The following is a 27,891-nucleotide window of genomic DNA, read 5'->3' as shown; positions in this document are numbered from 1 at the left end:
AAAGGACAAGAAACTTCCGAAAGGACAAGAAACCTCCGAAAGAACAAGAAACCTCCAAAATCTGATGCTAGTTTTGCAACCAGGACAGATCCAACCAAAGAAAGTCTTTCTCGCCAACAGATGCATTTTAATGAGACAAGTAGAGCTTGAACAGGGGAAGAAGAAAACATCTAAACTTCAGATATTGTGATGGGGCTGGCTATTGGAGCGCTTGTGCTGGGAATCTAAGGCTAGACAGTTTTTTCAGTCTCACAGGAACGTATCATGGATGAGATCAATGAGGAGACCAAGCGAGCGAGATAGCAGGGACCAAAGATTGGTGCCAACTGAGGCAGGTGTGCCACCTACCTGCTGATGGACTGTGTTTATCCTCCACTCAACCAGGAGGGGACTGATGATGCCACTGATCCTAATTCCACGCTGTTTTCTATCTTGAGATAGAAGTGGACTTTTTTTTTTTTTTGTCTTAATTATAGGGAAGGGGGGTGATTGTGTGTTTTTTCTGTTGATGTGTATTGACCTATAGCACCAGTAATAAGTTTCCTGCACTCAGCCTATGGACTGCGTTACCACAGCAGGGCTCCACAGTTTAACTGATGTATCATAGCACTGTTTCAGATTGGGTATAAAGTGAAATTCCCCATTTAAATCAAGAGAAAAACCCTCTCTGATAACCAACGTTGGGTGTTCCACAAAGCTCAGAACACGGTGAACTCTGCAAACTTTAGATGCCTCAGAATAAAAGATGATCAGCATGAGGATAAAAACACTGAACACATGCTTGTCATTACACTTTGGACACCAGAGGGGAAAAATGCCTCTTATCTGATTCAATAAAATAACTGTCACTAACATTTTGTTGAACTGTATTAAGTATTTGTCAGTCACATTTCTTCCTCCTAAAATGGAGCTATTTGATTAATTTAACCTGAAGCACATTGAAAAGCCTATTCTGCTTCTCTCTGGCCTGCATCCACAACTTTAGCAATAAGAGGCTCCAAAAATGTAAGGAATTTCTATCAAATTAGAAAACTGATGAGGTGCAGGAAGAGTTCCTATCAACATACATCCATAACTCAGGCATACAGAGATGCCTACAAGTGTTATGTAAAGCTAAAGCCATGCTAGATGCTCATTTTCAGAGTTTTATGAGATAAAGCAAGACACTGATGATAAAAGACAGACAGGAAAATGTAATGTCAAATGTGAAGTTGTACAAAACTCGGCCTCCCATCATTTCAGCACCAGCGTTGGTTAAATACGAGTCTGATAAAGGCCTTTACACAACGAAACTGATGTAAATACATTAAATAAAATTGCCAGTAATTTGGACGTGCATTTGATAAATACTTATCAAATAAAAAAATAAAATAAAAAAAAACAAATACTTGTGATCTTTGATTTCTTTTTTATTCATCTTGCAGATAAATATCAAGTCTTTTATTTATTTATTCTGCAGTAAAATATAGATTCCTGTGCTCAGCTGCATGTAGCAGCGTTGTGTGTTTACTATGCTGTGACACTTTTCTCATCATTAAATTCTACTAAAGAAAAATTGTAATATATTGTTGCCCCTGCATTGTGATACATATCATATTGCCAGATTCTTTCCAACACACACCCCTACACAACACAGAAACGCTGATCTTTATGACAACGGTTTTGAGCCTGTTATGACTAAGCGGCAACCTCCGGCGGTTAAGCCTATGTGGAAGTGCATAAAACTGCAGTTCCCCCTTCATCCACTAGGGGCTGCAAAACAGAACAAATCCCCATAGACTCCCATGTTAAAAAGACCAACTTTAAAGCAGAAATAAACATGTTTACAGCCTGGTACAAAAATCCACTTTAGGTTTAATAGGTCAGGTTTACCTTCATGACAACTGTGGGGGGAGTGAATGTGTTTCTAACTCACTCGTTTAAAAGTAATGAGATCTCAAAATTCTGTATATTCAGGGGCGTGTCCTTTTGATTGACAGGTACCCGATATCCCGCTTTACGTAAGAAGAACGTAGAACAGCCGCGGTTTTTAGCTGGTTAACAAAGTGACTTAGCTTTAGCCCGCTTACCTCCGTTAACTGGTTATCTCCTGTTAGCTTGGTTAGCTCTTAGCTACAGGCAGCTCAGAGTTTGCTAGATGTCAATCATCCACCATGACGCTCACAGCCCCCCCTCTCAGCTCCATATTTGTACTTTCCAGGCGAGGCGACACGCACGCCCGTGCCAAGATGGTGATGGTAGGAACCGCCCACCGAGCTTCAGTTCAGCTCTTCAGAAACCTACAGGTGATGTCATGGAGGCTACGTCCATCGTTTATATACAGTCTATGTTTACGACCAGTAAGGACAATAACAGCAATGGTATGGAAGCGGGCGGAAGTCGACCTGAAGCCTTTGAGCTGAACGTGTTTTAATTGGATGAATGGAATCAATACAACAACCCCGCAGTAAATCTGCTTCAGAAACTTGCCATTTCTCTTGGATTTGGGCGGTGGACATGAGAAGAAGTTTCCAGAAGAAGCAGTGAAAGTTCGTCATGTGTGTATGTTTGTGCATGTGTTTGCACACACCCCCTCCCCCGCGACAGGAGCTCAAAGTCCACCCATGAAGTTATGATTGAAACACAGCCTGCATGGAGATAAGCTCTCCAGCCACCCGACACACACAGAAAAGCCTGCCAGCTACACTGCTTGACTCTAGTCCAGTGATTTACAACCAGGGCTAGCTTGACCAGGGTACAGCAGCAACAGCAAATCAAATCAGGTGGAGGAACACAACTGTGTTATGGGCAGCGGTGCACCCACACTAATGAGATATAAAGCAAAGAATAACAAGAACAAAGAAATGTGACCTCAGTATCTCTGTTTGCCTTTTAACCACTCAGAGAAGAGAGAAACTGCATTACAGAAACCCCTCAGGCAAAGATCAGCATCTCCAGTTGCTAATGCTGCAGAGCTAAAGCTGGCTGGCTGCTTAACAGACAAAAAGGAAGTCACAGCAAAGATTAGTTTTCTTCTGAATATTTTCCTCGGTGTCTCTGAGCACCGTGGTCACTAAGGGTCATTCCGGTGTCTCTCTGCAGTTTCCTCTCCTGCTGTCTTCAGCTGCTAATCGAGCGTCTCTGGCGTTGCAGCGCTGTGCTGTAAACTCCTCCCACAGCCGCTTTGGTTTCATTCAGACACTGTTGCCAACTTGGAGACTTTCTCGCTAAATCTGGAGACTTTTTTTGTTAAAAGCGACAAATCTAGCAACTTTTACTGGAGTTATTAGAGACTTTTCTGGTGTTTTGGCGACTGACTTGAAGGCACATATTGTTCTGCAGTTACTGTAAGGAAGGAGCAGCGGGAGCCTCTCCCGTCCTAAAGCACTCCCAGGCGGCCAGTCTCAGTCGGCTCCGGCTGCAGGTCAATGTAGAATAACTGCAGTAGGTTGTGGAAGTTCACCTAAACATAGTTTATACCATTGTCAGTGACAACTGGCTGCATTATTTTCCTATACGTAGTTCGGTGAGTTACGGGGCGTTACCATAGCAACGCGTTAACCAGCTGGTTCAGATCAGCCGTCTTTTAACAGGTGAATGAGAGAAACGCGCTGCAGCCTGACAGCGGTTGTTTGGTATAAAACGTACATCCAGGCCAACATAAAATAGTTCCTATATAAGCGGTAAAAGCGGATTAAACAACTCGGAACCGTCCATTAGACGGTTATAATTGATCTGGGATGGACATCTCCGGTCCTCAAGCGCTGCACCTGACACACATCTAACTTATTTGGAAGGGCTTGAACATGAAACTCTGCAGCAGTCTGCTAATTACCATTGGTCAGAGTCAAGTGTGTTGCAGCAGGGAAACTCCAGACGTCTGCAGGACTGTGACCCCCGAGGACTGAAGTTGCCCACCCTTGTTTTGAATGCTCGTGAAGTTTTTCAGATGAACTGCAGCCATTAAAATGTCCTGATATGTTTAATTTATAACTATGTTATTTCCTGTTGCACAGCTTACTTAAATTTTACTGCAAACGCCCCGTGAAATATTTGAGATGAACTTCTTCATTCACTTTTCTTCTGATAAGAAGCTGCACCCTTCCTCAGCAGAGCTGTGGATAAAATGTAAATAAACATGTTGGAGTATTTCCAGCTGTGAAGCAGCTACATGTATGAACCGCAACAATATCCCTCACAGCAAATCTTTAAGTTTGTGAAAATAATTAAAAAATGTTTTTATCATTTATCCTTTCTGATATGTAAATATAACATATAAAATATACCATATACAGTTATGTTTATTTAACTATTTCTATTTATGTATATCTGCCCAATCATGTATAATTATTGTTTGTCTATCACATGTTTTACATCTTTTCAAAGCAAGTTTTTCTGCAAATGTTGAACTCCCCAAACCTGAAAGTCCAATGATATGCAACATGTCAGATAAAATGTATGTAATGCGTAGCATGCAGTGTTTAATAACTGGGATGTTGGTGTTTTGCATTTATAGCGAGAAATTTATTTTAGCGCTGCATGTAAATAAATTCCAAACCCATCTGTGTAACTGGGATTATCATTTCCTCGTGCTATGATAAGATGCCACGTCATGTAAAACATTTAACTTTAATACATTGGAGGAAATTATTGGACGTAATCTCATTTATCTATTTGATTAGCTGATTTGTCTTAAATTACTTCCTAACGTAGAACCTGCATCACCGCTTGGGTTCTGGCTTTAATTTGCTGTGCTCTGTTAGATACTACTCACCCAAATATGTCTGAATGTTTAAACAAAAATCAAGACAAGCAGCGACGAAGAGGCTCATAACAGATTACATTATATTTACATCCTAGTCTCCACAGCGGGGCAGAACCAGGATGCCTGTGCTTTCCCCTGGAAGCTACCAGTATGAAATGCAAGACGCAGCTGGAATCTGTCACAGGAAGACTCACATTAACATAATGCACCAGGTTCTCCTTCTCGTTGACTTTGTAGGTCTTGATGCCGTACTCTTTGGCCAACCGCAGGATCCGGTTCTGAGTTGGTCCGATGTACGCCCCGCCCAGATCCACCCACTTTGTCTCCTTGTTCTGGAAAAACACAAACGATACAGATACCGTTAAATTCTCTTTGTGTCTGAAAGCAGCTATTTTTGTGATACGTAAAAGCACCGAAACAGTTGCTACGTTTCAGTTTGTCTGGACGATTCTTCAGGTGAGACAAGCCAAATACAGGAGACACCAGATGGAGTTTGTTATAAGAGCTTCATTCGTCAGCTGCAGGATCTTCACATGCATCACGTCGTGTAGAACCCACAACAATGGGCTAAGTGGTTCATACAGGGCATAGTATGTTTCTGGCCCCCTTAACGTCATGGATATCCTGCTGCAGTCTTTCCTGTCATCTCCACCCCAACCAGTCGAGGCAGATGGCTGCCCTCCCTGAGCCGGGTTCTGCCGGAGGTTTTCTTCCTGTTAAAGGGGAGTTTTTTCCTTCCCACTGTCGCCGTGTGCAGCTCAGGATGGGGGATTGGATCCAAGTCATGACTCGATGCAATCAGTTGGTTTCTATTATTGGATATGTATGAATTGGCTTGAAATTATGTGTATGTAAAGTGTCCTGTGACAACATTGTTGTGAAGTGGCGCTGTACAAATAAAGTTAAATTGAATTGAATTGAATTGCAGTCCTCTACGGCAGCGGTTCTCAACCTTTTTGGAACACAGTACCCCTTGTAAAATATTTTTTTCAGCCAAGTATTGCCTAAACAGTGCAAAGTACGTTTGGTTCATAAAAAACATGAAATACAGCATTTCATCAATTGTTTTCGGCCTTTTAAACTTTAACTGCGTTTTGCACATCTCTACTATACGCTTCAACCAGGACTACATTGTTTGCGTTGTCAAGGCGACAGTGGGGTTCAATTCAAGTCGGAATGTGGGATTTTGGGAGGAATGGTGTAAATCTAAATGTAAATTCAGTTTATGAATGCACACTTACATTAATGGGATTTATAAATATTTATATAATATCATAATATTTTATTTATCCCTGAGGGGAAATTCAAGTAACATTACATTTATATTATTCTATTTAAGGATGTTTTAAAAAAAATTTCACCTACCCCCTGGAATGCCTTGAAGTACCCCCAGGGGTACGCATACCCCCATTTGAGAAACAGTGCTCTAGGCCTGCAGTCCTTCAGGTTTTAGATGTTTCCCTCCTGCAACACACCTGATTCAAATTCAATGGCTCAACTCAGGAGCTTGCTGTCAAGTTCTGCCCAGTAACGTTGACCAGGAAACATCAGAAACCTGCTGGACAGCAACCTGACCGACTTCCATCCATCTTTTTTTCATGCTGATTATCTGGGGTTGGGTCGGGGGGTGCAGAGAAGCCCAGACATCCCTCTCCCCAGCGACATTTTCCAGCTCACTGGGGGGGATCCCGAGGTGGAGATATAATCCCTCCAGTGTTTCCTGGGTCTTCCCCGGGGTCTCCTCCCAGAGGGACGTGCCTGGAACACCTCACCAGGGAGGTCCAGGAGGCATCCTGACCGGATGCCAATGTAAAGTAGGAGCATCTCTACTCTGAGCTCCATCTGATCTCACCGAGCTCCCCCCCCCCCCCCCCCCCCCCCCCCCTCTATGGGAGAACCCGGCCAACAAGGAAACTCGTTTAGGCTGCTAGTTTTCACCGTCTCCTTCTTCCAGCCGCTACATTCAGCTTGTGACCACAGGTGAGAGTAGGAATGTGGATTTACCGGCGAATTTGCATCATTTCAGAGCTTTCACGGACAGAGTTTTCAGGTGCCGCAGAGTTGTGGAGGACCACCAGCTTGGTGGTCTCAGGACTGGGATTCGGATGATGTGGTTCCGTCTTCACCTGGTCGGAGTGCGGTCCTGCCCCAAGTGGAGGAGTTCAAGTATCCAGACTTATTTATCCTTGTTCTTATTCTCATCATCATCATTATTATTATCACATTTATTTATCTATTTGCTTCAAGGTTTGAATTGTTTTGATTGGAAACTAATTTAGATTTAATACATGAATATTTTGCCAGACAGGAGGAAACATACGACCGTCTCTACAAGCACGGCGAGGTGTCCTGTTGTCTCCTTAAAAACGGATTTAAATGTGATGATGACACATGATGACACATGCTTCATAAATATAAATAATTACCGTTATTGTGCAGTGAATTATTAAGGTTTATTGTGATTGTCATATCCAGGTCTTACCCGCACAGTGAAGGTTCGGCCACCGACCCGATCCCTGGCTTCCAGCACTACAGGATTCAGCCCGCTGGCTTTCAGCAGCTTGGCTGCGCTCAAACCTGCAAAACACACAGAAAACAGGCAGGTGAGAATCCTGCAGTGCAACGTTTATGTACCTGCAAAACAAGGAGGAGTCTCAAATGAGGTTTTTAATCAAGTTCAGATCAGAAACATTTATAAGTTTGTTTATATAGTTTTGCTTTTAGTGCTTTTTATTCCTCACATGATTCCAGAGATTTGTGGAAAACAAAAACCAGTGAGAGAAAGAGAGAGAGGGTTAGATGGCTGCAGGCCTGAGAGGCAGAGAAAAATCTTCCACCACAAATCACAGAGCAGCTGACCTGTTGATCATGTGAGGAGACAACGAGGGCAGAGCCGACAGCAGAGCGCCAGTTTCACATCGCTGCCTTGTTCTCGGCCCGAACAGCCAAAGAGTGCATCAGCCGCTGACCTCAGGCAAACCCGGCCATAACTTTAATCCAGTCAGACATAACATACATGAACCTGAGCATGTACACATGTACAGCGTTACCGCAGCATACTGGTCTGTTATGTATCTACAGTATAACTTTATAGATCATTACAGTCGCTGCTTTTACTGGTGGTGGAAGATTTTTCTCTGCCTCTCAGGCCTGCAGCCATCTAACCCTCTCTCTCTTTCTCTCACTGGTTTTTGTTTTCCACAAATCTCTGGAATCATGTGGAATCCAGATCAACTGGAACAGCTTCCAGTTTAAACGTTTTGCTTTCTGACTGAGCTGACTGGCCGCAGGAATTATTTCTGACTTCCAGAAACTGATGTCTGCAACTTTTTCCCCAAATCTGCACCCTAATGATCCATAAAAGTGTGCATGAACAGGAAAAAAAACAGATCACATAACCAGGATTAATATTTTTTTTGGCAATGAACAATAACTGCTGATCAACAGTACAGCCAGAGCAGTAAACTTATCTGTAAAAATGTGTATAATTTACATAAACAAAAACATTATCGACATTATTCTCATTCTGTTGCTGTAAATTAATCTCATGTCTGTTTGTTGTGGAGCTTCGTTCCAACAGATCAGTATTTGTTAAGACAATGGGCACTGGTAACACTGGAGCATTTCCAGTGTGAAGATTTAATCTGTTTGTGCTCAAACGATCGTAAGCATTCAGTTCTTCACACCCCAGACATACTATCTGCGTATGTTAGTCCATCATTACATACATTTTAACTAAGATTAAGACTAACTGAATAAGTAAATGGGGACTAACGCCTTCTTAACCTGCAGCTGATGGGAGCTACATTATAAACCTGTTGCACTGTATCATAGTAAGATATCACATGAATATGTTGAACTTTCTCTTCATCATAAAGGCCTCTTCTTTCCATGAAACTAGAAGCAAACAAACATCTAATATCTCTTTGTAGGCTGCATGATTGTTTATTTCGGCCTTCTTTCTAAGCAGAGCACAAAAACAGGACGTAACTTCCAACAGACAGAAACACAAAGCGAACCGTGTCATAGCTGCTCTCTCAGCAGGCATCCACATCTGTGCAAATGTTTTCTTGTCCTTTGACCCAAATTCCCTTCTTTCCTCACCATCTTCACTCCCCTTAACTCTCTGCTCGCAAATCCTGCTAAGCCTTGTTGAAACTAGCCAGGTTTATGGGAGTTTAAGCATAGTTTGTTCTGCATTTGCCAAGCGCAGCCTCCCCTCCCTGTACAAACACACCCAGCCTGCCAGGCTTTGCAGAAGGCATTAGCTTTGACCAGAGAAAGCCCACAAATCTTCCACCGTTAAATTGATGCTATTACCTGCATGTGGCTCAAAAGGTCAGCCTCTGTCTTGGAACACAAAGAGCATCTGTCTGTTTGTGCCGACAGCAATCACAGCGCAGAGGTAGCTTCCTGTTGGGATAATACTTCGATCAGATAGCCTGTTTCCTCTAATTGAGGCTTTACTCCAGGGAAAAATATTTTTAAAAAGGCTTTTTCTGAAATGCAGCTAATAGATCTGGGCTGCAGCTGAGCTTGCTCCTGTTTAACGCCACGTTATGGAGAAGAAATGACATGCGAAAACTGTTCCTGACAGAAACATCACTGCAAGAACACAGAAACCAATAAGTGTAGTCATGAAAATAAAATAAAAATAAAACCAATCTGGTGCGGCGAGCAGAAAGAATAACTCTCCTCCAATTTTACTTCAGCTTTTATGAATTTGTCCAAAGAATGAGCTTACAGTCTTCTGCAAACTGGAGGGTGACACGGGAGTGGTTTTCCACTCCTGTCCCATCCCACTCTCACAGAAAAAATCTGGTTCCATCTCAAACCTGATAAAGTTACTGCCAATCCATCGTACTCCCACTCAGAATGACTCCTATTCCCATTTTTTAAAAATCTATCTAGTCTTTAGGCCGGAGGAGGCCGACTCCGGTCCTGGAGAGCTGCGAGTGTTGGGAGTTTCCCTGCTGCGACACACCTGACTCAAATCACTGGAGAATTGGCAGACTTGTGCAGTTTGATGTCAAGTTCTGCACAAGTCTGCTAATTAACTCAGATGTGTGTCAGGTGTGTTGTAGCAGGGAAACTCCCAACACCTGCAGGACTGCAGCTCTCCAGGACAGGAGTTGTCCTCCGCTTCTTTCTGCAATAATTTGATTAAATGGTTAAATTCTGACATCTAACAAACATGCCCATGGGGGCATTCACATTATTGAGATCCTGTTCGGCCATTTTTATTATTATTCCGCCAAACTTTGCCGCGCTACTCCTCCTGCGCCGTTCAGGTCACTTCAACCATTCACATCTCAAACCCTGCAGCTCCTTCGGGAGATGTGTCCTACGACTTTTATTGTTTCAAATCTTTGTAGTTTTTGAGATATTTAGCATTTTGTAAAAAACTAATTCAGCCTTGTGATTGGATGAAAGTCCTTCCAACCAAATGTGGATTGGACCTTGCAAAAATACAGCACAGTGATAGGTCAGTTTTTTGCATAATGAGCTGAAAGCTGCTTCAACAGGGTTTCAGAGCTCTGCACCAGTGTGCAGAGTCTGATCCATCAAGTTCCCGTCCCCATTGTCTTTCCTGCAAAATGTTTGGCATGTTACTCCAACACCTTTTGCCTCACTTCAACCATTCAAATATCAAATTGTTCAGCTCATTCAGGAGATATGTGCTATGACTTTTGGTCTTTCTAACATGTAAACTTTTCAAATTATTCACATTTTGCCAAATGTTAAAATCCTCTCCAGTGATTGGACGAAACAGAAGTCAGTTCAGCGATTGATCCATTTTGTGCACCAGGACACAGGTACACATACAAGGCACTGGTTCAAATGCAGCATTTAACATATAACTTTGTTGTTATATGTCGGCTGTTGCTTGTGTGATTGCATACAGTTCTGCAGGCTGCTCAACGGGAACTATTGGTCTTGCAATTTATTTGCAAATGTCTCAGTTAAATATGAAGGATTTGTTCCAACAATGCTCCCTGCAACATTTTAACACTTTGATAAATCTTAAACACATTTAAAAAAAAGTTTTTCACATTGAACAAAGTCTTTCACATCTTCACTGGAGTTTAGTTCAACCTCGCACATGTTTTTGCAATCCCGCTAATTACACCCTGCTGGAAGTGAAAAAAAAAGGCATTCCCGTCCCAAATGAAAAGAATTTGAACCCTTTTTCCAAAGTGCAACTGAGAGTACTAGTGGTGTGGTGAGTAAGGCAGTGTATGTCAATACAGATGTTTGTGAGTTCAATCCCAATGTGGGGCAAATAAATGTCTGTTGGTCTTTTTTTTCCCCAATTTCTTATACTTATGCAATTTCTTTTCAATCATTCAACATAGTTCAATAAATGGGCATTCCCAGTTGCTATTATTTCAATAATAGCTGTTTCTAGTTATTTCTAACTTTGCATTGTAAATCACTTTTTGCCATATTGGTTTCTCTGCGGGTGTTTGCCAACTCTATTCCTTTTCTTATTTCCATTCCGGCGGGGAAGCAGCGTTGGCTTCAGGGTAGTGTAGTTCTGTGTTTGCTTGGGTTGCAGTGTGGAATTATAGAGCGAAAACTATAAAATGCCAGTGTCTGTCTATTTCTTTTTTTTTCTTTTGTTGGTTGTTTGTTGGTTGGTTTTCGCTCTTGTCCACTTCCGTTGACTTTTCATCCTGCTCCATCCGAATCATGTGATTAATCATAAAACTGACCCATAGGATTCATGAAAAAATGTCCTCCTACTGCAAACATCTGCAGATCTGATCGTCTCTGAAACACTAGCAGCTAAAAGAAGAACTGAGCTCCTCAAATGTCACCACTTCTGAGAAACAGAAGCATTTATGATGGTTAAAGTTCTTTCTGTTCTTTAATGATTAAAAATCAAACTTAAGTCACATTCATATGCAACATTTAAACACTATTTAAATATCTCCCCATCTGTGTCGATGACAAAGAGTCCATTTTAAATGTAAATGAAGCATTAAAATACTTTATATTTAAATAAAAATGTCTTTTCTAATCTGTTAGCACAGCGGTGGACACTTTACAAAGCCACTGAATGTTTATGATGCAGCATCATGTCAAACGCTAGGAGGAAGAAACACTGAACACTGAGGAGGAGGTTGTACATCAGCAGATCTGAAGATGTTATGAATAGCAGGATGCTAACACTGTTAGCACGCTTAGCGACTCACAGTGAAGCACAGATTCCATGGAGGCAGAAGGCAGCGAGCTAAATCAGCCGATGAATCATGTGGATCAAAAGACTGGAAAACATGTCACTGAGGAACTTTGAGAATCTGGCAAAGGAGTGTTGAAAGCTGAGGGGGGGGGGGGGGTAGCTAGTAATGTTACACCCAAGCCCGTCTGCTTGACTTTGTACCGGTCTGATGAAGCAAGTACTATTTCCAGAAGCCAAAGGTCACCCGACCACCACCGAGGCCTCGTTTTGTCAGACTCAAGCTGCCTCACAGAGGTTGTGAAGGATCTGGTTTTAACACTCCCACAATGCTTTGAGAGTTGTTTCAATCCCCTCACGTTAAAACTTTAGAAACACACTGCAGCTCCTCAGTTTCACCTTTTCCTCCTGCTTTTCCCTTTTCCAATCACAACACAAAAGTTTCTGACCTTTTCCACCTCTTTATCCAAACATGACGTTTCTGTAACAGAGGAGTTGCTTTGATTTAAGTCACATCATAATACAGAAATCTAAAAAACACAAAATCCCTCGTTTGTCATTTATATTAACAGCAGAAAAAAAAAATGTAAATTGATAAAACATTCATTTATTTTTCATCAATTTGACCTTGGGAATGTTTTTTGGCTGGTGAAAGGTTAACTACTTGTTAACTTCCTTTTAGTTGGAGCGTAAATTTCTTGTAAGCGAGAACTTTGTTCTTGCTTTCGAGTTCGCAGGTTCAGGAAACCAATTCTTCTTCGTCTGGCCCTCGAGATGCTTCATCTGCAGTGGGGGAGGGATCGCTGGAGGTGACTTCATCCCTATCTCTTAATGCCACATGTTCTAAACATCTTCGTACTTTCTCACCATCTCAGATGTTTTCATTCATTCATTATCTGAACCGCTTAGTTCGATTAAGGGTTGCAGAGATGCTGGAGTCTATCCCAGCAGTCTTTGGTTGAGAGCATAGACCGTATATGAAAGACGGACCAAGCCTTCGGCAGTTAAAAGTGAAGCCAATGCGGAAGTGCATAAAACTGCAGTTCCCCCTTCATCCACTAGGGGCTGCAGAACAGAGCAAATCCCCATAGACTCCCATGTTAAAAAGACCAACTTCACAGCAGAAATAAACATGTTTACAGCAGAAATAAACATGAAATAAAAATCCATTTTAGGTTTAATAGGTCAGGTTTACCTTCATGACAACTGTGGGGGGAGGGAATGTTTTAATCCCGAAGTTCGGCATATTTAGGGGCGTGTCCTTATGATTGACAGGTACTTGATCTCCCGCTTCAAGTGAGAAGAACGTAGAACAACCGCGGTTTTTAGCCGATTAACGAGACTTAGCTTCAGCCCGCTTACCTCCGTTAGCTGATTAGTTCCTGTTATCTCCAGGTTAGCTCGGTTAGCTCTTAGCTACAGGCAGCTCGGAGTTCGCTAGATGTCAATCATCCACCATGACGCTTACAGCCCCCCTCTCAGCTCCACCTCTTATTTGCCCATATTTGTATTTTCCTGGGCGAGACGACACGCATGCCCCTGCCAAGATGGTGATGGTAGGAACCGCCCACCGAGCTTCAATTCAGCTCTTCAGAAACCTGCGGGTGACGTCACGGAGGCTCCGCCCATCTTTTTATATACAGTCTATGGTTGAGAGGCAGAGTACACCCTGGACAGCTCCCCAGTCCATCACAGGGCCAACACACACTCACACTCACTCCTATGGATAATTTAGAGTAACCAATCATGGTGGGAGAAAGGCGGAGTACCCAGAGAGAACCCACGCATACACGGGGAGAACATGTAAACACCACACAGAAAGGCGACCGTTTGAGCCTCCCCCAGCCAAGGCTCAAACCAGTGACCTTCTTGCTGTGAGGCCACAGTGTTAACCACTATGTAACCATGCAGCCCAATCCGATGTTTCATCAAACCAATAAATTTTACCAGCAAAAATCGGAAGTGGCAACTTTCAGTCACTGTTTCCTGATGCAAACCAGTGTCTCATTAACAGGCAGGTGCAGAAGAATCAAGTGTGTTGTAGCAGGGAAACACTAAAGCCGACAGGATGGTAGCTCACTGGGACCCACATGAACTAATCCGCAGTTGTTCCTTTCGGCTTTTCCCCTGAAGGAGTCGCTACAGTGAATCACCATTCGTGTGGTTGTACTTCGGCACATGTTTTACGCTGGACGCCCTTCCTGACGCAACCCTCTGCCTTCATCTGGGCTTGGTACCGACCCAGAGAAAACACACTGCACCGTAGGGGAGCAGGACTCAAACTGCTGAACTTTCAATCCCAGTCCAGCCGGGTCTACCTCCTGATCCACTGCCTCTCCAAACAAGAACAAATGCAATAACAGAACTAAAATCCAAATATCATAACAACTTCTGAGTCCACACAAACTCCGTCTCTGCAACAAAACGCCTGTTTAAACACACGTGCAGCTCCTGACTGTCAGCCAGGCACAGCTGGAGGCCACAAAGAATCGACAAGAGAAAAGGTGGATCTGTTTTCCACCATGTGCCTCTCGGAGCCAGATCCCCCGCTGTTAAAGGCTCTCACAGCACCAAGTTGAGATTCATCAGACAGATGCAGCCGCCTTGAAGAGCCGTCTTCCTCCTCTCAGGCACAGCTGTTCGTTTACAGCGCGACTACCTCCGTCGTTCACGTCTATTTAAAGATGCTAATTACACTTTTACGACCTGCTAGAAGGTTCACATGCTCAAGAAAAACAAGTTTAAATATGTACAGGTACGTTAAATTGTCATTTTCACAGCAATCGGAGTGAAGCGGTACTTTTTGCTTCTCGTTCCTCACAGCTGATTTAATCTTTAATTACAGGGCGAAAGGTGAAGTTGCTGCTTAATTTACATCACATGCAGATTTACTGACACAACATGAGTAAACCTGATTGCATGAAGGAGGTGCTGATGCTTTAATGCTCATGTTTCATCATTCATTCCCACCACTGCTCCTCTTCCTCTACTGCAGCACCTTGAGGCTCCAGTTGACCTATTTGTCTGGTGTTTCCATGATGTTGGAAATTAATCCAGCCGCAATAATTATATTTTAACCAGCCGTAGACTCTGGTGTCATTTTTAAATGCATATTTTCAGTGGTAAGGTGCTTAGTAGAAATGTTTTGAACAAATCCTTTGAGGAATATACTTCTATTCATCTTCTGCCCTCTGCACTGGAACCAAGCAACGGATGGACAACAGTAATTGTTAAGACGGAGCCACTTGGCAGGACCAAGCTGTGTGTGTGTGTGTGTGTATCTCTGCCATCTTTCACAATCTGATTCAACGTGAACATGCACAAAGTTCTAGAAACCTCACACACACACACACACACACACACACACACACACACACACACACACACACACTCGAACACACATGGCAGTTCTAGCATTTCTCTGAGAGCGTTTTTATCAAGGTTCATGTCAGGAGGTTGATTTTCATGTTTATTTTATATCAGTTCATCTAAATAAAAATGTTTACGCATGTTGAAGGTGTCTGCATGCAGGACTGTGCAAAGGTTGGAGCTCGTCTTTTATTCCAAGTAGCCTGATGGACTAGAGACAGGAACAAAACGGATCTTTCTACAGGACTTTAAGTTGACTTTAAGGCCTCAAGAAGAAAATGTCTTTAAAGTGTCTTTAAACATTTTTGCAGTATTCAACCCATTCTGTTTTTGTTACCTCGTATTGGCTGCGGCCTTCGTTTTAAACGGCTGCTTTTTGATGTTTGTTATCCAGTATATTATATAGTGCTTGTGCTACCAGGCGACTCCTGGAAAACAAATCTCACTAACTGCTTTTACAGCTCTCCTAGAGCTGAGCGAAAACTAAATAATGTAACAAGAAACTGGGAATGGAAACTCCTAAAAAACCTCAAATATAACTGAAAAGTTTTTATGTTCTCATAAGGTCAACATAGAAATGTATGACAGGAAACACTTTACTTTGCATTTGCACGTCCCCAGAAAGACATAGGGGGTCATATAATCAGCTTATTTCATGTAAAGATGATGTAGAAATTCTTTTATTTTCTAAAATTCAAACATCTGAATCCATCATTTGTCTGTGAATTTCCAGAAATCCCTCATTCATGTCCACTTCAGTGCATACAGACTTTGTGTCCGAACTATCACCTGCTGATTTCAGCCTCTGATGCTTCTGATGGGGACAGCAGCAACAGCAAAGGTTTGTATCTTCCTTCTCATCAAAGGGGATTCTCACGGGCGGGGCAAGGATGGATGGATGGACGGATGGATGGATGATAGATGGATGGACGGACAGACAGATAGATGGCTGGATGGCTGGATGGATGGATGGATGGTAGATGGACAGACAGATAGATGGCTGGATGGATGGATGGATGGATGGATGATAGATGGACAGATAGATGGCTGGATGGATGGATGGATGGATGGATGGTAGATGGACAGATAGATGGCTGGATGGATGGATGGATGGATGGATGGATGGATGATAGATGGGTCTGATTCAGGTTCCAACATGTAGGGCTGTATGCTGTGTGTTGACATTGTATTTTGTTTTTTTATTGAGTTTATATGAGCCTAATCCTTCTTTTTATGAGACGTTACAATGACGGTGAAAGCAGGTGCGGTGCGCGCTCCCGATGTAGTGCAGTGGCAGGAGGCGGGGCTTAATGCGGAAGAGTCTCAATCCACTCGTTTTGCCCACAGGCTGATCTGACAGCCTACGGAGAGGGTCGGTCTGAAGTAAATAAACCCATTTGTGACAATAACTCGATCAATCCCAGCCCTTCTGGGCTCAGAAATAAAAATAAATTAGCCTGAAATGCACATAATAGTTCCACTTGAAATAATCAGAACCTGAAATGGCAAAGTGATAACATATTTTTAATAGTAACATCAAATACCCAAACCAAGCAGTCCAGTTACTCTGATTATTTATGTATTTATCTTTATGTCATCAATTTACTATCAATCTGTGTATTTGCTGTTATTAATCTGTTTAATATTAAATGTCTTACATTGTGCTTTATTTTGTTACAGTATTACTTTCTGGTCTTTTTGTCTATATTTAGTCTTTCCCGTATTTTTTTCTTTTTTTAAAAAAATGTAAATAAATTTAGGCATTAAGGACTTAATAAGATTTGTTAGAAGCCCTGAAAAATTTGCTCTTTAAGTCACTGAAACCCAAACTTCAGTTTGCCCAGTGTGTCAGATTTCTGTCAGCTATTTAGGGATCAAAAGAGCCAGTACCGTATTTTCAGGACCATAAGGCACACATAAAAGTCTTAGATTTTCTTCAAAATGTGCGGCACGCCCTATAGTGCAGTGCGCCCTTTGTGTGCGTGTTGTTGTTGTTGTTGTAATCGGACGTATAGAGAACACCATGAGAACGTTAAAGGGTGAAGCGTGGGCGTTGATCGCATATAAAAGAACAGGTATGTGCGTTATGCAGAACACCTTTTTCTAACAACTCTGAAAATGGCAAAAAGACACGCTTATGAAGCACAGTTTAAACTGAAGGCCATCAACTACACCAAGCAACGTGGAAATCGAGCAGCCGAGAGAGAATTTAAGATTAATGAATCGATGGTTCGCAAGTGGAGGAAGATGGAAAACGAGCTCCGACAGGTAAAGAAGACGCAGCTGAGTTTCCGTGGACATAAGACAAGGTGGCCGGAGTTGGAGGAAAGACGCTTGGGCTAACGTGTCTGCTGGCACTGTTGTCCGCGCTTTCGCAAAAGCCGGCATCATTTCCGAGGAGCCGCACGGCACGGAAAGTGATTCTGACAGTGAAGAAAGTGAAGCTTGCATGTTTGCTGGAGATTTAGCGCAGCTGTTCAATTCAGAAACAGAGGATGAGGACTTTGATGGGTTTGACTGATGACGATTACCGATAAAAAAAAATGTGAGTACCAAACTCAGTTTTGGTCCTGGTCTATTTTTAAATACGCACACTTGTGTGCTTGTTTTATCCGTGTGTTTTACCATGACCGTGCCTATTGATGACTGATTGATGATTAAAAAATGTTAGTACTTTGTAATCAATACTTAAATAAAGCACAACCAAACTCGGTTTTGCTCCCGCTCTATTTTTAAAAAAGCATACTTGTATGCTTGTGTGCATTGAGAATGTTAAAGGGGGAAGTGTGGGCGTGGATTGTACCGGTATATAAAACCCGCGCCCTATGGTCAGGTGCGCCTTATGTATGTGTTAAATACAGAAAGGGCGCACATAACTGAGACTGCGCCTTTTAGTACGGTGCGCCTTGTGGTCGTGAAAATACGGTAAACAGAAATTGATACATTTATGTATAATTTCCTATGACCAATGACAAGATTTTTATCAAACATTCTCTTCCACATTCAACTCTCTTGACTTCACCAGATGGCAGTGCACGTGTCCATGTTTGTGTACATGTTCCAGGTACACATAACATAGTATTATGGTACAAACAACCAAGCCTGACCTCTAAGTATGAGGACGGCAAGTCTTAGGAGGACAAAATAGTGCAACACAAAGTCAAAGGAGTTGTTTTTATTTATTCTTGAGGCTGTTTTCTTTAATACACCGATGACGATGATGAGGATATTTGTGTTTGTCACTATCTAATGAACAGAACATTGGGTCGCCTTTATTTTGACTGTTTTATTTCCCTGACAAAAAAAAAAAAAAATCCAATTGTGGCTGATTGACAACTTGCCACTTGAATCAAGACTTTGCAAAAGGCTTGGTATTGATTTATGTGGGGAGATATTTAGAAGGCAATCGCATTTCCCAACACGCCGACATCGATTGTGTGTGTTTACAGTCAATTTAAACGCACAACTCAAGATCATGAGATCAGACAAACACAAAGGAAAGTGTATTTTCATGCATTGACACCTTTATATGAGCTGTATCAGGTATCAGAGAATGAGGTATCTGAATATAAACACCCTGATTAATCTGACTGTCTAATGTGTAATTCATTAATTTAAGCTTAGTTGTACCCGTAAAAGCACCTAGCTGAGTTAAAAACCTCTTTTACATGATTACCCTGCCAACATGGCAGCACAAATAGAAAGCAGTTTGCAAAAAATAGTATAAAAACAGACAATAAAAATGTATAAAAGGAAACATTAAGCAATTGAAAACAACAAAACACATTTCAGAAAACATTTAAGATGACATTAACAGTTTAACAGAAGTGAAGATCTGCGATGTGAAGCGCATCTTCAAGCACAACAGCACAGAAAATCCAACTTAATGAGATGCTTAGTTGGTGCCTTCCTTTATAAAAGGTCACAATAATCCAGAACTGGTAAAAAAAAATGTAGATAAAATCAATCTTTTCCCAGCTTGGAGGGGCAAAACAAGCCTTGTGTCTGTTGCAGAAGTCAGACTCATCGATCTTTATGAGCCTTGAAATGTCAAAGCAGCAGGAAAGCTGCTTGTGTCGTAGTCATGGCAACCCTCCCAGCATCCCAACCGACCCTCCAGTCGCCACATTCACATATGAGCTCCACAGCTACACTGTAAAATCGAACAAATCTGGAAAAATTCCAGTTTTTAGTCAGTTGTAAGAACCTGATGTGAATGAATCTGTGAAGCTTTAAGTTTAAATTCACTTTACCAACATTACTGAAATATTTTTCTCGTGGTTTCAGACCACCGACCTTCCTGTTGCATCGCGACAGAAGTTGGTCAAAAGACATAAAAAATGACCATAAATAAAGTTTTATATCATCATCTGTTTATATAACTTCACATAAAGGCATGAACTCGAGAGCATCACATGAAACTATCATTAATTTAAAATCCTCCGTTTTTGTCATTATTTTGACAAGAAATGATATTTTTATGGCTAAAGTACGTTGCCTTGACTCTGAAACGACGGTAACAGGGGGATTATTTAGAATACAATGACTCTAAAAAATGTTTTCAGGTCTGTTTTAATCACAAGGAGCAATTTAATAAATTACTCAGTTTATTCATTAAAACATAATAAGAAAAAAATAAACAAAAGAAAATTAAATATTTACATTTGATTGGAAAAGAGACGTGAAATTATAGGTTTTTAGATAAATATATGTTATATAAGTTAGATAAAAATATATTTAATGTGCCTTAATAATCTTGTGAGCATTGTAAATGATAATGGAAAACGTTATCATCTGTATGCTAACAGTAAACCATCAGTAAATTACTGGTCCCAGTAAAAGTCCAGAACAAAACCCATCATAAAAGGGCAAACAATCACATTTCCCCCTTCTGCTGCTGAGCAGAGCAAACAGATGAGGTGTGATACGTCCATAAGCGTGCAGTGGAGTTGGCTGCTTAGCAGCTTCCTCAATTTTGTAGCTATCTTAAGCTAATATTGAGGTACTGTCATTTAGCTTCATATGTATTGTGTAACTTTGGACAGCTTCTATTCCTGTACCATGAAAATACTAAATCTTTTCTAATGGCCTCCATACAAACACCAAACACAAAAATGGAAACATTTCCCTCAGAGCACCTGCTTCCAGTGCTATCCTTGTCCCGCTGCAGATACATGTTGAGGATTTTTCCAGCTGTACAAACATCCATCAGCTTCATGCAATCAGTGTCATCATTCATGAGAATAACCAGCTGAGATTACGACCGCACATTTCTCATGGCTTTACCTGCCACACGCAAGACAAACACAGAGACGCAAGCACAGAAAAAGTCCAAATGGAAACACGCGAGGTGTCGGTCCAGTGATTGTACCTGGCAGATCATGCAGAAGCCTCTGGTGTTTGCACAGCTGGGGAGAAAAGCAGTGATGTGGTACTGCAGCCATGTTGATAGAAGTTAGATGAAGTAAGAGTTCATAGGAACATTCAGATATGAAGACAGCTCATCTGAAGCACAGACAATTGGTACAATTCTTATTTTCACCAAGTTTAAATGTAGGTTTGATTGTTTCTTTTTTTCCTTTCTCAGCAGGTTTCCCTGGCTCAGAGTTATCGTCCAGCCCCTCCTCCAGCAACTGTTTACAGTTGTCGCCATAAAACGCCACATAAATGACTTGTTCCACTCCAAAAACAACCATTCCTGTCCACCAAAAGGAAGCAAGGACAGCACAGATTGGACATTTTCAGGGGGAGTTAGTCCTCCTGTCCACCAGGAGGTGACTTCAACCTGCTTCTGGTGGATTTTGATCTCTCTCACAACTTCCCCTCTTTATCAGAAACCAAATGTGACACGCTGTCATGGAATTTTCTCATTTTTCCACCAATAGACAATAAGATGTTAAGTTTTCAGCTGTTTTTTCCTTTTCTTCCTGCAATAAATGCAAACCAAATGCGATGATAATATACACGAAAGAAGTATGTTGTACTATGATCATAACTGGTTTTACTGGATCTCTCAACACAACTGAATTCACTGGCTGCCAAGCATTGTTGTAACAGAGAGCCCAGTGCGTTTTGCATTCATGCATTGGGGCACATTCCCAGCCTGTTGGGTGCACGCTGGCTGTGTGCATTTTGGAGGCAGGCTGGAAAAATCGGTTTTCCATATGGAGAAACCGCAAAAGCATAAAAGACGTCTTTAGCAGCCAATGAAAATGAAAACTGTTTTATAGTTTGAGATCTTTACGACATAAGTTGGTATAGAGCAGGGGTGCCCATAGTCTGCCCTCAAGGGTCAGCAGCCCTTTCAATGTGTCCCTGCTCCAACACACCTGGCTTCCATTAAATGGATCCAAAAGCCAATGAAGTTCTGCTCAATAACTGATTAGTTTGAGTCAGGTGTTTTGGAGCAGGGATACATGGAAAACCTACAGGATTGTGGCCCTCAAGGAGCTGGACACAACCTGGTATAAAGGCTGTCTAAGGTTGTATGTAGTTGCTATGTCATCTTCAATCAGTTCAGTGATTTGGACGTGCTGGCGTGAGAACTCCAATTTGCCTGTAGCTAAGAGCTATCTGAGCTAACCCGGAGCTAACAGGAGCTAACAGGAGCTAATCAGCTAACGGAGGTAAGCAGGCTAAAGCTACGTCATGTTGTTAACCGTCAAAAAACCGTGGTTGTTCTACATTCTTCTTACTTGAAGCGGGATATTGGGTGCCTGTCAGTCTAAAGGACACGCTCATAATTATGCCAAATTTCAAGAAGAAATTACTTCTTAATGGAGGAGTTAAATTAAACCTAAAATGTTTTTTTATACTAGGCTGTAAACATGTTTATTTCTGCTGTAAACATGTTTATTTCTGCTGTGAAGTTGGTCTTTTTAACATGGGAGTCTATGGAGATTCGCTCTGTTTTGGAGCCCCTAGTGGATGGAGGGAGGACTGCAGTTTTTTGCTCTTCTGCAAAGGCTTCACTTTTAACCGCTGGATGTTGCCGCTTGGTTTTGACAAAAGAAACTATGACAATTGTCTCATTTTTTAAGCCGACCTCCAAGTGGCCATTCAAGAAATAAGTTTTACTGCACTGTTATTTATTTATTTATTGTTTTTTTAGCTCACTTATTTCCGACAAAAAGAGATTGAAGTGGTACCAGAGACAGCAGAGCATGTGGATTAATGTGTCATGGAATTACAGTTCAGCTCTCCTGCAAATCCCAGTTGTGTGCATGTGTGTGCGCCTATGTGTGCGTGTGCTGACGGTTCCTGTCAGGTAGAGAGCTGTTCTTCGGTGCCACCCGCATCACTCTCTTTGCAAAAACAACCGGAGCATGAAAGGCACATTGGCCCTGAAATGCACGCATACAAGTGCACACTTTAATTTTGCTTTCAGTCATTTCCACTCAGATCACTTAGCATGTCAGCTATGTCATGCTGTCAATCATATTGATAAAAAGAAACTAAACAACATTCCTACTAAATAAGCAGATAAACAAGCAGCTGCGTTGTCTGTGAAGATCGGTTCCTGCTACTCAGATCTTTACTATACAAACAAAAGAAGCCAAACTAACTATCTCACTCCTGCGCTTTGTGTTTTACACTCATCCCTGCACGTACTGGCTTCATCTTGACAAACCAGCATGAGCCACTGGAATATTTCCTAGCACTAAAACTTTACAGAAAAGAAAAAAAAAACACCCCTATAACAACACCTCCCCAACCTAAACTGCTTTCAGACCTCAGCTGATGTGTGTAAGTGAGGAATCACAGCAGGGCCGAGCTGCTGTGCTTCCTTTAAAGGGAAAGTTAGCGTCTTTATGACTGGGATTTCTGGCAGAAGACTCCACACACAGTTGGGTAAGCAGGATTCACACAAAACCTTCTCACCTCTAAAAACCTCAAGCTTTTTGCACATTTCTGTTTCAACCCTTTTAAACACAACAAACCAGTCCCTTCATGTCCAAACTTGTCCAGTTTGGTTGCTGCAAACCCTATTTTAAAAGACCTGCAGGTTTTGCAGCAAAAAAAGAAGTAGTTTTGCAGAGATAGCAGCAGTGCAATGAGGTGGGAGATTTAAACATATCACATTTCTAAGTACATAAAATTCTGCATCAGATTGTTTATCTGCTTAATGCTGCCTAAACCAGTTTCTATTAGTCGCTGGGCTGTAAAATGCTATTTTACTTGATATTAACACATAATAAGTACTTAAATCAAACCTTATTATAATGAAATGAACATATAAAGTTACGAAATATGAAATGAATCAAGTAAATGTAAAAAAAACTGTGGCTATTTTTTCAAATTGCACATTTACATTTAGTGTTTTCAGTAAATTGCTTAGTTTGATTGATGCAGATCAATAATATGATATATATATATATATATATATATATATATATATATATATATATATATATATATATATATATATATATATATATATATATATATATTTAATGAGTTAAAAGTAAACAATAACATGATAATAACATATATATATATAAATATATAAATATATATATATATATATATATATATATATATATATATACACACACACACACACACACACACACACACACACACACACACACACACATATATATATATATATATATATATATATATATATATATATAAATATATATATATATATATATATATATATATATATATATATATATATATATATATATATATATATATATATATATATATATATTTACATATATATTTACAACCCAATGTAACTCCAAGTCATCCACACTTCTGTGAAATCAAACTGTCCACTTAGGAAGCAACACTGATTTACAATCAATTCCACATGCTGTTGTGCAAATGGATTAGACAACAGGTGACACAGACCACTGCTCAGTTCCGGTGCTTTCTGACTGATGTTTTGGTCTGAATGCTGGCGGTGCTTTCACTCTAGTGGTTGCATGAGACGGAGTCTACAACCCACACAAGTGGCTCAGGTAGTGCAGCTCATCCAGGATGGAACATCAATGCCAGCTGTGGCAAGAAGGTTTGCTGTGTCTGTCAGCGTAGTGTCCAGAGCATGGAGGCGCTACCAGGAGACAGGCCAGTACATCAGGAGACGTGGAGGAGGACGTGGGAGGGCAACAACCCAGCAGCAGGACCGCTACCTCCTTCTTTGTGCAAGGAGGAGCAGGAGGAGCACTGCCAGAGCCCTGCAAAATGAGCTCCAGCAGGCCACAAATGTGCATGTGTCTGCTCCAACAGTCAGAAACAGGCTCCATGAGGGTGGTATGAGGGCCCGACATCCACAGGTGGGGGTTGTGCTTCCAGCCCAACACCGTGCAGGACATTTGGCGTTTGCCAGAGAACACCAAGATTGGCAAATTCGCCACTGGCGCCCTGTGCTCTTCACAGATGGAAGCAGGTTCACATTGAGCTCATGTGACAGACTGACAGAGTCTGGAGACGCCGTGGAGAACGTTCTGCTGCCTGCAACATCCTCCAGCAGGACCGGTTTGGCAGTGGGTCAGTAATGGTGTGGGGGGGCATTTCTTTGAAGGGCCGACAGCCCTCCATGTGCTCGCCAGAGGTAGCCTGACTGCCATTAGGTACCGAGACGAGATCCTCAGACCCCTTGTGGGACCATATGCTGGTGTGGTTGGCCCTGGGTTCCTCCTAAATTAAATAGAAGCTCTGAGTGAATTAAAATGAAGAACCGTTTGGGAGACAAAAGAGCCGACTCTTCTATGGGAGGTGAGTCAAAAGAGCCAGATCTTTGAAAAGAGCTGAACTTCCCACCACTTGACCGCCACTTTCTGAAGTCAGCACATGAAAAATGAGCATCAACCACTTGTTCCCTTTGACCTCTACATGTTTGGTAACTTCTATCCTCCTTCCAGTTTCACGTTTCCCTCAAGTTCCTTATTTACTCGCCTTATAAACACTCATTTCCTTTTCTCCCTTCCCCAGTTCTCACACATTCTTATCTCTTTGCATCCTCTTCCTCCTTTCTTTATTTGCAGCAATGCTCTTCCAACGTTTGCAGCTGCCGATGCAAACCAGTAGGAAGAGGTTCCCTTCCTGTCTTCCCCATCATTTCCGCTCCCCTGACCTCTCCTCCTCTGCCTTGGCATCCTCTCGGCTGCTGGTTTGATAACAGGCTGTCACAAGCGTTTAATGTTTTCTCTGAAAAAGCTGGCTGCCTTTCGAGGGGCTGCAGTCCTGCTGGCAGGAAAATGACAATTGCATTTGCAAGCAAACTGGGTGCACAGACCGAGGCTTGAAGGAGATGTGTCCTTTGACTGGACAGTGATTGTTATATGTGGCCCTCGTTGGAGGCCTTCAAAGGGCAGCAGGATAAACAAATAGCGTAATTACAAGGTCCTAATGTGACAGAATACAGAGACGCAGAGCAGTGGAGAGCCAGCGGGGGCTCCTGTTGTTGTTAAATTAACATTTCCTCTGCAGAATTGGTTTTCCCCGTTTGACTGCAATCTGACCTGACACTGACCTAAATTCTTTTCATAGACAGACGGGCGAGCAGGCAGGCCAGCAGTCCGTTGAGCTGTTAGGCTGACGGAGAGGGCAGCGGTCAGGCGGTGGGAACGCCAAGGACTCACAGTCAGAAACACATAACAACAACATGTTGAATCCTTCCACCTGAAAGCCCGATTGCGCATCTGAATGGAGTGTCGAAGCAGTTCGAAAGCTGCAGAAAGACCCGAGACGGCCAAGAAGAGAAAGTCATGTGTTAGACTTCACATGTCCGAATAAAATTCTGTTCTCTAAAGAATCCGCTCCAGGCAGGAGTTGCTTCTATAAACATGCAATCTTGATCTAATCACATCCTATCAGACCAGAGACTTCTCAATAACACACTTATCTGTTCAGGAAAAATTCTTTCCAGAAGCCGAAATGCAGAAAAACTTGATGTTGTTTACATTTTGCCATCAAGCCACCAGACTTTCTTCTGATGTCTTATACCAAGATATTGATTGAGCAACAGCACGCAAGGCTTTTAGGATGAAGTCACATCAGGACAGTCCGCTAGACTCGGTCCAATTGGGGACTCGGCTCAGTTGTAGGAGGTTGTATACATGCGGACCGAGATCGTGTTCACATCATGCACTTTGGTGAAACTCGCCAAAACCATTCAATAACCCCCGGCTGCAGCCTGGAAAATGGAGCGGGGCTGGATAATGGGCGGGTTGGACGTCCGATGGGCGTGGTTGGATATCAAACGGGCGTGGGTAGGGTTAATCCAATCAAAATATTTAGGGGGCGGGGTTGGACGTCCAAACCCGCCCAATAACCAGCCCCGCCCCATTCTTCAGGCTGCATCCAAGACCCTCTCAAACCATTAGAATAATAAATCCCCATTCCCACCAGAGGTGGCGCTGCACTAGTATGTAGCAGAAGTTGACAAAGGCCCTTTTTCCCAGTTGTGTGCAGGCTAATGGAACAGAAAGCACCAAATGATCATTCGATCACATAAAAGAAAACTTGGTAAAGAATCAATTTGGAACTGGATCTGTAGGTTCTTTTTCAGAGATAAACATAACTTCTTTCAACATCTTTAGCAGCATCTACAAAATAACCAGTAGAAAACAGGATTTCTGCAGCATGAAGAAGCTGCCTATCTCCGCATGGTGTGCAGAAGCTGGACAAGGGGACATAAGAAGACTAAACAACGATCTGCAGCAGGTGACCTGAACGGGGACCTGACAGATCCATCTGGACCTTCTGCTGATCCATTTACTACTCACCAGAGTTTCATCAGAAATGGTCTCCATGGAAACATGACTGTCAAAAGACGAAGTTAAAGAAGGGAAACAGGGAAAGAATGCTAAGATATGTCACATAAACTGGAGTAAAAATCAAGTTTTATCACACGAATCTCAAACTCCGGTCCTCGAGGGACCCTTGTCCTGCAGGTTTTACAAGCTTACCTGCTACAACACACCTGATTTAGACTCAAGCCTCCTAATTACCTTTTATTTGACTCAGATGTGTTGTAGCAGGAGATGTTTGAAACCTGTCTGATGGAGGGATGGATGGACCTTCATCCATCCCTGATGGTGACTTAAAGAAACAGCTTGTCTAGGAGGCTCCAAAGCTCCTCGGACCTGGACAACCTCTGCTCTGCCTCATAAACTCCCCGTAATGTGCAGAAATCTCAGTTAACTGCTCCACTTATTTCCCAATGGTGCGTAAAATGAGAATATTAGACACCTCTTGTGACTTTTGCACCGAGTGTATGAACAACCCAACCTCCCAGGACACGAGTTACATAACACCAAAGTCTGTCTCCAAATGGAGCTGCAGAAACCTCCAGTACCACCTTTTCCTGACTATTCCGCCTTCCTAATCCATGTTCTTCTGGGGGAAAGTCATGCATCCTTTTCCACCTCGTGGAACACCAGGATGTCTGTTTCCAGCCCTTACATCACCAGCTGCTGTTAGTAAAACCCATTATGCAGGACCAGATCCTCAGCATCACATCTCCAATCAAACATCCACAACCAGAAGCCTTTTCATACTGCATGTCAGCCTTACAGATGCAACCAGTAATGATTTATGGCCCCCTCCGCTTCCTCTTATGTAATCCAAAGTATGATTA

At 42.1% G+C, this 27,891-nt stretch overlaps 1 protein-coding gene across 1 annotated transcript in view; it reads right to left on the bottom strand.

Moving 5' to 3' along the window:
* Positions 1–27,891, bottom strand: part of mao (monoamine oxidase) — a 52,049-nt gene that overhangs the window by 23,765 nt on the left and 393 nt on the right. The window contains exons 2-3 of the mRNA XM_079253696.1: positions 7,227–7,321; positions 4,939–5,076 (exon numbers count right to left, since the gene is read on the bottom strand). Of these exons, the coding sequence (XP_079109822.1) occupies positions 4,939–5,076; positions 7,227–7,321 (233 nt within the window). The remainder of the gene's footprint in view (positions 1–4,938; positions 5,077–7,226; positions 7,322–27,891) is intronic.

Source organism: Telmatherina bonti, assembly GCF_933228915.1.
Source record: "Telmatherina bonti genome assembly, chromosome: 15".
NCBI classification, from domain to species: domain Eukaryota; kingdom Metazoa; phylum Chordata; class Actinopteri; order Atheriniformes; family Telmatherinidae; genus Telmatherina; species Telmatherina bonti.
The sequence above is the reverse complement of the archived record's forward strand: the minus strand, read 5'-3'. Positions and strand labels throughout refer to the sequence as shown.